This window comes from Loxodonta africana, chromosome 14, assembly GCF_030014295.1.
Source record: "Loxodonta africana isolate mLoxAfr1 chromosome 14, mLoxAfr1.hap2, whole genome shotgun sequence".
Classification (NCBI taxonomy): Eukaryota; Metazoa; Chordata; class Mammalia; order Proboscidea; family Elephantidae; genus Loxodonta; species Loxodonta africana.
In genome coordinates, this window is record NC_087355.1 from 69,669,834 (window position 1) to 69,682,088 (window position 12,255).

Here is a 12,255-nt window from a genome sequence, read left to right on the forward strand (position 1 = left end):
GTGCTGGCGAAGAATACTGAATATACCATGGACTTTCTCAGTCCCTGGAAAAAGACATCATGCTTGGTAAAGCAGATGGTCAATGAAAAGAGGAAGATCCTTAATGAGATGGACTGACACCGTGGCTGCAACAATGGGCTCAAGCATGGCAATGATTGTGAGAATAGTGCAGGACCAGGCAGTGTTTAGTTCTATTGTGCACAGGGTTGCTGTGAGTCAGAACCAACTTGAGGGCACCTAACAACAAAACAATCTTTTATGGAAGCAGATCACCAGGTCTTTCTCCCACAGAGCCACTGGGTGGGTTCAAACCACCAAATTTTTAGTTAGTAGCCAACCGTTAAACTGTTGTGCTACCAGGGCTCCTCCCTTCTTTTAGAGATATATATAAATATTAAAAAAAAAAAAATATTAGCACATATTATATATAAATATCCTAACAAATTTTATTTATGACATTCTATTTACATGTTCTTAATTACATGTTTAAGTGTTTTCCTTTTTTTACCATTAGTATCATTATTTCTAAAATCAAGTGGAAAAAAAAAAATAAAAGCAGGAGAACAGATGTTAAATGATATTCGTAGGTTCACCCAAGCCTTTTATCTGAACAGCCTGTTCACTGCTTAGTCCTTTGTCCTTCCTAAGCCAGAGTCACCTAACTCTAGCTTTTATGGCATCAGATCAGTTCAACTAAAGCAAACAGATTCACTAGACCATAAGGATGTGATACGTTTTTGCACGGTTGATTCCGGGATGTAAAAATACATACAAACTGCACTGGTTAGGCTTAGGAAATAACGTCAGGTTTCCAATGCAGTGCCTTACCTCTGATCTATAAATCATATTTTTCTATTGACTTTTTGGCCAACATATCAACAGTATACGCTGGACCATAGGAAGCTATGGTAAAGAAGAGGTAGAGAAGTAAAAAGAGAAAAAAAAAAAATCTATAGTAAAAATAAAGATCAGAGAAAATTTATAATTGAATTATTCCTTTTATTAAGAGTAATGCTTAAACAGAATCATTCCAACAGCACTTCAATAAATTCTGAGTAGTATTCATACATAAATCTGCTTAGCTATGCTTACAGCTGAGATAATCAGCGAGCTAAAGGTATATCACAGGTTCCTTGTCCTGTCTCCTCTTCTTTATGGTGTCCTAGCACGCATTTGAAATGTCCCCCTGTGTTTTGCTTCCCCCATCATAATTTCTTTTCTATTCCGTTCTTTACTTTCAATATCTGAATGAATTTTTGCCCATTTTATTGGCCTTTCTTTATCCAGTTCAAACCTACCAGCCATTCCATGGGAGAAATGTCTGCCAGTCTGCTTCCGTAAAGATTACTGCCTTGGAAGCCCTATGGCGCAGTTCTACTCTGCCAATAGGGTCACTGTGAGTAGGAATCAACTCAATGGCAATGGTTTGGATTTGGGTTTGGAATCCTTACAGAAGCAGATCACCAGGTCTTTCTTCCACGGAGCCACCAGGTGAGTTTGAACCGCCAGCCTTTCAGTTAGCAGCCAAGCACTTAACCGTTGCGTCACCAGGGCTCCTTTACTGTACCTTATTGATGGTCAAATATGGACAGGCTCCCTGACTTATTTTAATTCTAATCTCAAAAGTCTGCAAAGCCTTCCCTTTTTTGGCGTAAGTCTCAAGAATATTGATATGAACACTTTGGTTCTATAGCCTATTGGGAGATGTGATGAAAACCACATGATCGACACACTTGGTATTCCATAATTTTCACCTTAGATCATTACTGAGACATTCAAAAACATAGGAAAAAAAACAAAAAACAACACACACATACACACTGAAGAATCTAGTCAGAAAAGTGATGAGTATGAAGCTTGGAGTTTCTCAGCCAGCATTTTCCAATACTTTTATGAGCTTCAAATTCTATTTCTGCTATTTCCATTACATATTCGAAATTATGTTTGTTTGTTTGTTTTTACTTCCAAGATACAATTCAGCTCTAAACCCAAAAAATCCATTGCTATCAAGTCGATTCCAACTCATGGTGACCCTATAGGACAGAGAAGAACTGCCTCATAGTGTTTCCAAGGAGTGCCTAGTGGATTCGAACTGCCAACCTTTTGGTTAGCAGCCGTAGCTCTTAACTAGTCCACTGCCAGGGTTTCCAATTCAGCTCCAGAATCTTGAAAAATAAATGCCGCAGGTCTATACAGATGCATTTTTTTTCCTCAAAATAGAGACTTCAATTTAAAAATAATAGTCAGAAAACCTGGTAGCATAGTGGTTAAGAGCTACAGTTGCTAACCAAAAGGTCAGCAGTTCAAATTCACCGGTTGCTCCTTGGAAGCCCTATGGGGCAGGTCTACTCTGTCCTATAGTGTCACTATGAGTCAGAATCGAGGCAATGGCAATCGGTTTTTGGTTTGGTTATGTGTATATATGTATGGATGTGTATGTGTGTGTGTGTGTGTGTGCAACACAATTCTATGCGTTACTTGTTTTTCACAGAAACGTGATTCCATGGTTTAAAGAAACATCAGTGTAAAACCTGATTTATTTCATTCAAATTTGTAATTCATAAATCACAGCTGTGGTGAAGATATTTTTACTTAGTTAAGCAAAACCTTATTTCTAAAATATTCCATCTTACCATTTACACTCAGAGGTAGCATTACAGAATTCTGATGACATTTATTCCATAATATTGGGAAAACCTACTGATAATTTCACTAGACTATTAGAAAGAACCTAATTCATGAGAGAGTTATGACCCACACATTACTTCATCCTGGGCCTTCAATCGTATTTCCCTTGAATCCTTCCACAAAACAGAAACTTAGATTTGGATGTTGGCCAAATTAGAAGCACTATTTAAATTTGAAAACATTTAGCTTAAGTAAAAGCTGGAAGATTAAGTTTTGTCTATTCCTATTTTTAGGATTTGAGATACTGCTCTCTATCTGTTCCTTCATTCTCCTTGGTTCTCAGCCCAAATGTCTCCAGGAAGTAAGCGTAAAGACTCGAAGTGGGTTACAGACTTGGTTATGTCACCTCCTTTTCTCAAGAGCATTAAAGGACTGGTTCTCCTGTGTCGGGAATCCCTGGGTGATACAAACAGTTAAGTGCTTTGCTACTAACTGAAAGGTTGGCAATTCGAGCCTACCAAGAGGTGCCTCAGAAGAAAGGTCTGGAGATTGCTTCTGAAGGTCACAGTCATGGAAGACCCATGGGAACTTTACTCTGCAACACATGGGGTCCCCATGAGTCAGAATCAACTCAACAGCAACTGGTTTGGTTTTTTTCTTCTGTGTCTGCCTGCCCTATCTGAAGTATTTGCTGTAGGGAAGGAGAAGGGCAGAGAAGGCAATGCCATCCAAGTCTAGAATTTAATGCTGTTGATGCCTCTTAAGTGCATGATTCATTTTTTCTGGTCATACTTTCAAGATGCCACCCAACCATTAGATTAAATACTATATTATGTTTCATCTTGAATCTATGGTTCATGCTTTCTGGTCATATTTTCTTGTAATAAGTAAAAATTCTCATTTTTTCTTGATACATTGACCTCATCCCTTAGCAAAGTGGCACTTACACCCAGGCCTGTATGTCAGTATCTCTGCTCCCTAAATGCATGACATCACTTTCTATAAATACCCACTACTGTGCCATCATTGTTTTCTCCTTCTATTCACAGCTGCTGGTTCAGATTTCACAGGTCTTTTTTTTTTTTTTTCTTAACAAATAGGTCCACCTAGAAAATTTTCAAGCATCTACACTTACACTGCACAGCATTTGGAAATACGACCCACTCTACATGAAAGCAGATTTCCATGTGATTTAAATAAACCAGTTAAAATTCTTAATTCAACTTCTAAATTACTCAAACAGCATTTATGATGGTAATCAGTGGTTAAGACTGATTTGCAAATCTGCTACCAATGAAATGTTGTCATTTTAAATGGCAGGCACTGTGAACTTGATAAGGTGTGTATTTAGATAATGACTTCCAAGCCTAATTAAAGAGGAATTAATTGTATCAATATATACTTAATACCTTATAATTCTTATCAGTATTAATATGGTATTTCTCTTTCAAAAATCTTCTCAGATACGTAAGGGCAACATTATCCCCATTTTCCAAATGGGAAAATTAGGTCTCTAGACCTAATTTTAAAAGTCCCTTAAAGTCTCTGGCTCGTGCAAACGGTCAACATGCTCAGCTGCTAACCAAAAAGTTGAAAATCCCAGTCCACCCAGAGGTATCTTGGAAGAAAGCCTTGGCAATTTATTTCCAAAAAATAAGCCATTGAAAACCCTATGGAGCACAGTTCTACTCTGACACACATGAGGTCGCCATGAGTCAGAGTCAACTGGTTACTGGTGAAACCTAATTTTAGCTACTAAAGGCCTGTGTAAAATTTAGATCATCTAACTAAAACTACAGTAACTTTTTCATTAACAAAGCATTTTTCAAACTTCGGTTCACAGGTTCCAAATTTTAGAAGTTTCTTCAAAAGTTCTGATTTTGGAAGACTTGTTGATTTCTGTTGATTCAAGAATCTATGTTAAATTCTATCGAAGACTGAGATTTCTAGGTATGCAAACCAGAGAGAGGACTCTACGTTCTGAAGACATGAAAAACCACTATACCACATCCCTATATAGCTAAGGATGGAAAAAGTCCGTGCCCTCCTCAGATTCAAATTCAGGTAATTTCATTCCACTGGGTTAAATTCTCCCTGATTTCTTCATCAGAGTTTGCATAAAGTCATATGACGTAATATCGCTCAGGGGAGTTTTCCTCTCAGAGTAATGGCTTATATATCTGTCAACTCCAAAGTCTCCTATATTCAGCATTCCCGCTGCTTAAATAGTTTTCCATTACAAAATGAGCCTACTGAAGTTATCAAATGAACATAAACCTTCTCATTCCTAATACCATTTTCTGTGTTCTCTGTGATTTACAAAGAAAAACTTTACTCATAAGTTGTTATGAGTGTGAAGGAGAGTACCAAGCTTTAGTAAAAACAGACACCCCCTAATACCACAAACAGACACAAATGCACACACACACACACGAGTGTGCACACACTAGTACACACACAAAGTTTTAAGGGCAAATCAAATCAGCCACATTAGGTGTATGAGACAAAGGTGTCAAACTGCATTGTTATTTGCATTCTCTTTGAAAATGTATTCCAGCCGTCTTATTGACTTCAGTCCTCATTCCTTTTGCGTAACAGAACTAAATCAGCTATGCTTTTTTCAAATTTTATTTAAATATCTATAGGTTTTTCATAATCTGATAGAAAAAATCCTATTCCAACATTACTTCTAACAGATCACTAGGTACCAGCAATAAGTCCCATGAACAAGTGTGCTAGTTAATTAATTATAACAGTTTGTTTGCACTACCACAGCCTTGAGGCTAACACCCTAGTCCATAGTACAGCAGCAAGGGTAGGTACAAGTGCAGAACATTCTCAGCTACTCTTGAGGACTCTGAGAAGCTACAACGTTTAGGAAACAAGACACAGCATGCATTGAATAGAGGACCCTGTGCTCATCAGCCTGAAGTTGCTCACTTATTAATATCATTTGTGTTTCTTCTATTTGTTGAAGCAACCTTGAAGAATTGAGCTTCCCTGGATTTCTCTGGTGCCTAAAAGGGTTGTTGAAAATGGGCGTGACCACTTTTCCTCCAAATGTCTATTTCTAACAAGAGTTCACCCAACGAAGGTTTTGCCAGCAGTCAGGATAACCAATTAAATGTATCATTTGTGTGAGGATTTCTGTAGGCACATGTACGAATAAAAACAATAAAAGTGCTTAAAATTGTGGAAACTATGCTCTTACCCAGTTTCCAAAATACATCTGTGGTCCTTATTCAGGAGAAATCAATCCCAGTGCCTAAACAGTAGTTAAGTGACATCAAAAGAAAAATTAAAAAAAAAAAAGTTGTGCAGGCTTACAAAAACCCTATATTTCAGACTTAAATTGTGTTGTATCATAAGACTAAGCTTCATTTAGGTATGAGTTTATAATATACTATTTTAAAAGATACCACAAAGGCCTAAATTAGTCAATGATTTAATTAAATGATAATTCGAGAAGCTAATATTTTATAGTATATTCATGACCACTTAGATTGTATTTCGGTATTATTATTATAATCAAAAGTAGCGTTGATTCATTAGTTCATATACCTGTTTCCTATAACATGTGGAAATAATACAACATGTAGAAAAATACTATAAACAAAATATTTTTAAGGATTAATAAATCTGGTCTACACTCTTCAAGTTCTCAAGTAAAGAGCACAAAAATTCAAGAGAAAAAGAAACAGAATAGATAGGATAACAGCCTTTTTTTAATCCCAAAGAAAAATTAGCAATCATCTAGGCCTGCCCTTCATATACTGTTAAGGGAACAGACTTCACAAGTGGCCAGCCCAAGACCACACAGCAAGTTACTGGGGTCCAGGTGTGAGAAACCAATTCACCAGGATTCCAGTCTAGAACGTTCATGACTCTTTTCTAATAAAGTTAACTTTGAAAATGACGAGTGGCTTGATTCTATACATTCATTCAACGACATTTAATTTGCCTAATATTCATTTTAGCTGAAGTAATATATTAAGGCAGAACCTGGGTGGCACAAATAGTTTTAAGTGCTCACCTACTAGCTGAAAGTTTGGCCACTCAAACTCACCCAGAGTTGCCTTGGAAGACAGACCTGGCGATGTGTTTCCAAAAGGTCACAGCCTTGAAAATCCTATGAAGTGCAGTTCTACTCTGCACACATGGGGTTCACCATGAGTTGGAATCAATTCTACAGCAACTAACAAAAAAATATATGAAGACAAAGCAGGAAAACAGCTCTTTTTAGGGTGCAGGGAAAAGCTCCAGCAGTATGTTCTGAGCTGCTAGCCTGCCCACATGACTGTACTAATTATCTGATTCCTGGTCTATGCAGTCATGATCAGTGTCAATAGGAATTCTACTCGTCTGCAACAAGAAGAGGCGTTTGAAGACAGCATTTGTTACCAGTAAAAACAGTATCATCCAGCCCAGCAATCCACTCTCTTCTCCCTCCCAACAGAAGATAATTCATTTTGAATCAGAACTACAATAAGATGCCATTTCACCCCTGCAAAATTGGCAGTGATCAAAAAATCAGAAAACAACAAATGCTAGCAAAATTGTGAGGAGATTGGAACTCTTATACATTGCTGGTGGGATTGTAAAATGGTACAACTACTATGGAAAACAGTATGGCGCTTCCTCAAAATGCTGGAAATAGAAATACCTTCTGATCCAGCAATCCCACTTCTAAGTACTTATCCCAGGGATATAAGAACAGTGACATGCATAGACATATGCATACCTAGGTTCATTGCAGCATTATTCACAGTAGCAAAAAGATGGAAACAACCTAAGCGCCCATCAATGGTTGAATGGATAAACAAAAATTTGATACATACATACTATTGATGCCTTTGAATTATGGTGTTTGCAAAGAATATTGAATATACCATGCACTGCGAGACGAATGAACAAATCTGTCTTGAAAGAAGTACAGCCAGACTGCTCCTTTGAAGCAAGAATGGCAATAATTCATCTCACATACTTTGGATATATGATCAGGAGGGATCAGACCCTGGAGAAGGACATCATGCTTGGTAAGGTAGAGGGTCATCAAAAAAGAGGAAGACTCTAAAGGAGATGGATTGACACTGTGGCTGTAATAATGGGCTCAAGCATAACGATTGTGAGGACGGCGCAGGACCAGGCCGTGTTTCATGCTGTCGTACTCAGGGTCACTATGAGCCAGAACCGACTCCACAGCACCTAACTACAGCAACAACACATACAATGGAATACTATGCAACTATAAAGAACAATGAGGAGTCTTCAAAACATCTTATAACACGAATGCATCTGGAGGACATTATCCTGAGTGAAATAAGTCAATCACAAAAAGACAAATATTGTACGGTTCCACTATTATAAAAAGTCAAGAATAGATATACACACAGAAAGCAAAGTTTTTTGATGATTACCAGGAACAGGAGGGAGATAGAGGGGGAATTACTTTCTAGATAGTAGAAACTTGTTGCTTCGGGTGATGGGAATAGCACTCCCAAATATGAGTGAAGGCAGCACAACTTGACCAAGGTAAATAAAGACACTAAAAAGTACACAAGAATAAGGGATAATTTCAGTAATTGTTATAACGTATACAATTTTGCAACAACACCAAAAAATGTATGTGTGGTTCCGTAGGCCGGTATGGATGTGTACACGTGTACAGGAAGGGATACATGAGTAAATGCACGTGCATGCGTAGGTGTACCTGTAGGCATATGTATACACACATTTGTGTGTGCTGCATATATACCCACATACGTACCAAATCACATAGGGGGCAAAGTTACAGAGGCTTCCTAGACACATCCAAACAACTCACAGGATTGGTTTACTGGGTTAAAAGGCTTGGTACCATAGTCTCAGGGGACAACTTAGTCAATTGACATAACATAGTTCACAAAGATAATGTTCTACATCTTAGTTTGGTGAGCAGTGTCTGGGGTCTTAAAAGTTTGCGAGCAACCATCTAAGATACAACTCTTGGTCTCTACTCACATGGAGCAAAAGAGAATCAAGGAAACCAAAGTCACAAAGAAGAAACTAGTCCACGAGACTAAGAGCCCTCAGGAACCACAACCTCTTCTAACCTGAGACCAGAAGAGCTAGATGGTTACCACTACCAACCATTCTGATCAGGGACACAACAGAAGGTGCCAGATAGAATGGAAGAAAAATGTAGAACAAAATTCAAATTTCTAAAAAATGCCAGACCTGCTGGACTAATAAAGACTTAGAGGAACCCTCAAGACTGTCACCCAAAGATACCCTTTGAACTTGGAATTGAAGCTATTTCTGCAGCTTACCTTTCCGCCAAACAATAGATTGGTTTATAGAATAAACAACACCATCTGTGAGTGATGTGCCCCCTTAAACAATTAACTATATGAGACCAAAGAGTCAACAATTATCCAAAAGCAAAGGCGAGATGGCAAGGAGGGGAAAGGAAGCTAGACTGATGAAACAGAACAAACAGAATGGAAACAATGAGAATACTGACACATTTTTAAAATCTGTAACCAATGGCATGAGATAATTTATATAAAAATTGTTAAAAGGGGACCTAATTTGCTCTAAACTTTCACTTCTTTAAAAAAAGAAGACAATCCATTTTGTCCATTTGGCTGCCTGGGGCTGCAGTTTTTACAATCTATTTTCTCATTCCGCACCCCAACCACACCCCACTTTGACTCACTAACCCACTTCTAATATTATCTTTCAACCCGCTGGCATGACTCAAAACCAACTCACTTGATGTAAGGAAGACTTACTATTCCATCAATGACTATATCATAACTTGGTTAATAATAAAAGCTCGTGCTTACTAAACAGACAGCAATCAAGTCAAGAAATACAGAGAAACATGAAATTCACAGGGAATTGGACAAACATGCTGGGATGTCAGGGAAAGTCAAGAAAATATTGCCCCCTAGAGTACCCATTACTTAAAATGTAATTTTTATTCATAAAACCATCAGCAGCTCCAATTTCCAGGAAATTAACCAACTCATTACCTAAGACTTGGTCAGCTAAGCCCCCTCAGTGTGCACAAGGAGCTCCTTTATAAGAATTCTCACACTGCTTATGGAGCAGTGTATTGTAAAAGGAAACGCTTTCGCTACAGTTCTATTAGTCAAGTCAAGGTAACGTTCCTTATACCATAAGAAAAAACAATGAATACAAGTCAACCCTGTAATCTCTTTTAAGCACCTACCTTTATTTAAGCTTTTTCCTATTCTAGGTAAATCTTAATCTTATAGAGTCCTAAATTTCTGAAATTTCACAAAGACGGTCACTGCCTTTTTCACTTCCATTCCTCCTTTTTCTTAGGTCAGAACTTTCTGGTGGCAAATATTGCAACCTGTCATATAGCAACAGGTCAGACTCATGTATCTCCAATATTAAGGCAATACCTGTTCTCATTGTTTCTGTTTTATCATTAGAGGTCTATTAACAAGAAGGAGATTTGACGTTCTCTAAATTTCAGAGTACAAAATTTAAATAGCCAGTTATCATAAGTATGTAATCATAAATATTCTTTAACGATAACTACATTCTCTCACCTGAATTATCCACATAGCTCATTTTATTCCAACGAAATCTGGGACTAAAATTCGTTTCAACTGCAAGCTTATCCTAAAGATGGATTTCTTGATGAGCTTATATTGATTATGTGTTTTATAATATTTTTAAAGGGTTAAAATATGAATAGTTGTTACACTTACCTGGAGGAGGGCCTTCATCCCATCCTTCCGCTCTCTTAGCTCTATTTACTGTGTACCCTAAGCAGATATTGACTCCAATGGCAAAAGTGAACAGGGATATCACCTAGGAGAATAGAGATCAAGTTGTCAAATACAGCTTTTGTTGTTGCCGTTAGGTGCCTTAGAGTCAATTGACTCATAGTGACTCCATGTGACAAGGGCTGAACGGCCCCATAGGGTTTCTTAATTTTTTTTTTTAATTGAGGCAGCACTTTCTGTTGCATTTTGGAAATTGTAGGATTAGGTGGTGGTGTTGAAGTCAACTGAATTGCCTTCATATAATTTGATTTAGTCCAAATACAGCTAGACAGTACTAAATCGAATTATACCAAGGCAATTCAAATGGCTTCAATATCACCGCCTAACCCTACAACTTCCAAAATGCCTCAGAAAGTGCTGCTTAATTTAAAATAAAAAAATATTCAAAATCGTTAAGAAACCAATCCTGAAGGTCATGCATTTCCACTGTCACTCCACCATTCCCCTACCTGAGGCGACAGGAAAGAGCTTCTCCTGGCCATCTCAGAGGATTCTTGGAAAGTCTTTTGCAGTGTGTTCTCCTTCCTTACACTGAATGCACTGCTTTGGGGCGCTGAGTTCAGACTATTAACTACAAGTAATCCCACCTGGGAGGTTGACAGGCTCCTCTGATTTGTCCGGGGCTTGATTTCATCACAGTCTGTTCACAAATCGCAGTGCCGAGCTGAAGAGGCTGAAGCATCACCCTGATTCTCCCCACCCCCTTATCGGGCCCTCCCCTAACACACAGCCACTTTCATGTGGTTTCGGATGCATCGTGAGGCTTTCTTGTGTTGCTGCAGCCAATACCAACGCATGCTCGTTTTCCTTCCCTCAAAAAACAGGAGTTTTAAAAAAGAAACCAAATGTCTTTTTACCCGATCAAAATGAAACAGAGCTGCAGCAGGATTTCAACCAGCTTGAAGCTTCTAAGGTTTACAATGTAGTTATTCAATGCAGTCAACCTCCCAACTTTTTTTTAAAACCAGGAAAGTTTTATAATTCATAAACCTAACAACTTACCCCATCTTTCCCATATTTATTTTTCTGGCAGTTTAAACGACCCAGTCCCTCTGCCACATTCTCAGCTCCTCCTGACTCCTCAAATATTTCTCACGATGAAATCTCCCCAGATTGTAACTAACACAAGAGATAGCATTATTTTTCCCCATGTTGTTCCTAGAGCTTAGAGAAGTAACTTTTATCAAATTACTCGGAATGCCAGCTAAGCAGCATAAAGTCCTTCTGCCCCATGAGGAAGGACAAACAACTTCGGTTTCTCCCTCTTCTTCCCAAAAAAGCTGTCAGCTTTTGGGGGGGAGGGGTGTCTCTTGGAGAAGGGGGAGAGCTCTATTAGCAATTGAATTTAGGAAGGAAATCACAATGGCAGTGAGAATTCAAAGAACTGCTTCCCTAGTCATTTCCCAGTTAAATTATCATCTAGCCACCACACACTGTGTCCTTTGAGGCTGTTGTGAGTTTTCAAGTCTTTTCACTAAGCAATTTGCCAACCCTGACACTTAAAAAAGAAAAACTCAGGTGTCTATATCTGAAAGTTGTTTCAATATTGTCCACCTTTAGGATTCATTCAGCTGAGTCGAGAAGGCTTGTTTGTGGTTTTACCTCACCAGGCCCGGTGGCCATCATTCCTGCACAGCGCATGTGTGTGCGCATAAACAGATACGGGATTCAGCGTGCAACAAATCACTAACGGAGCAGGGGCTCTGCTCAAAGAAAACACGATAGCACAAAAGCAAGGACTTGTTTATAGTGGATTGCACAGTAGGCCTGGGTTTTATTATGTATTCTAGAATTTAGTAACAACTAATTGAAGAAAGAAAAT

General features: G+C 38.3%; 1 protein-coding gene across 4 annotated transcripts in view; it reads right to left on the reverse strand.

Moving 5' to 3' along the window:
- The window catches only part of ENPP2 (ectonucleotide pyrophosphatase/phosphodiesterase 2), an 87,143-nt gene extending 75,164 nt beyond the window's left edge, over positions 1 to 11,979 (reverse strand). For 2 of the 4 annotated variants that reach the window (XM_010588471.3, XM_010588470.3), the window contains exons 1-2: positions 10,883 to 11,979; positions 10,356 to 10,458 (exon numbers count right to left, since the gene is read on the reverse strand). In XM_010588471.3, the coding sequence (XP_010586773.2) occupies positions 10,356 to 10,458; positions 10,883 to 10,915 (136 nt within the window). In that variant the 5' untranslated portion in view covers positions 10,916 to 11,979. The remainder of the gene's footprint in view (positions 1 to 10,355; positions 10,459 to 10,882) is intronic. The other 2 variants (XM_010588473.3, XM_010588472.3) reach the window with 1 other exon arrangement.
- Between the last annotated feature and the right edge of the window lie 276 nt (positions 11,980 to 12,255).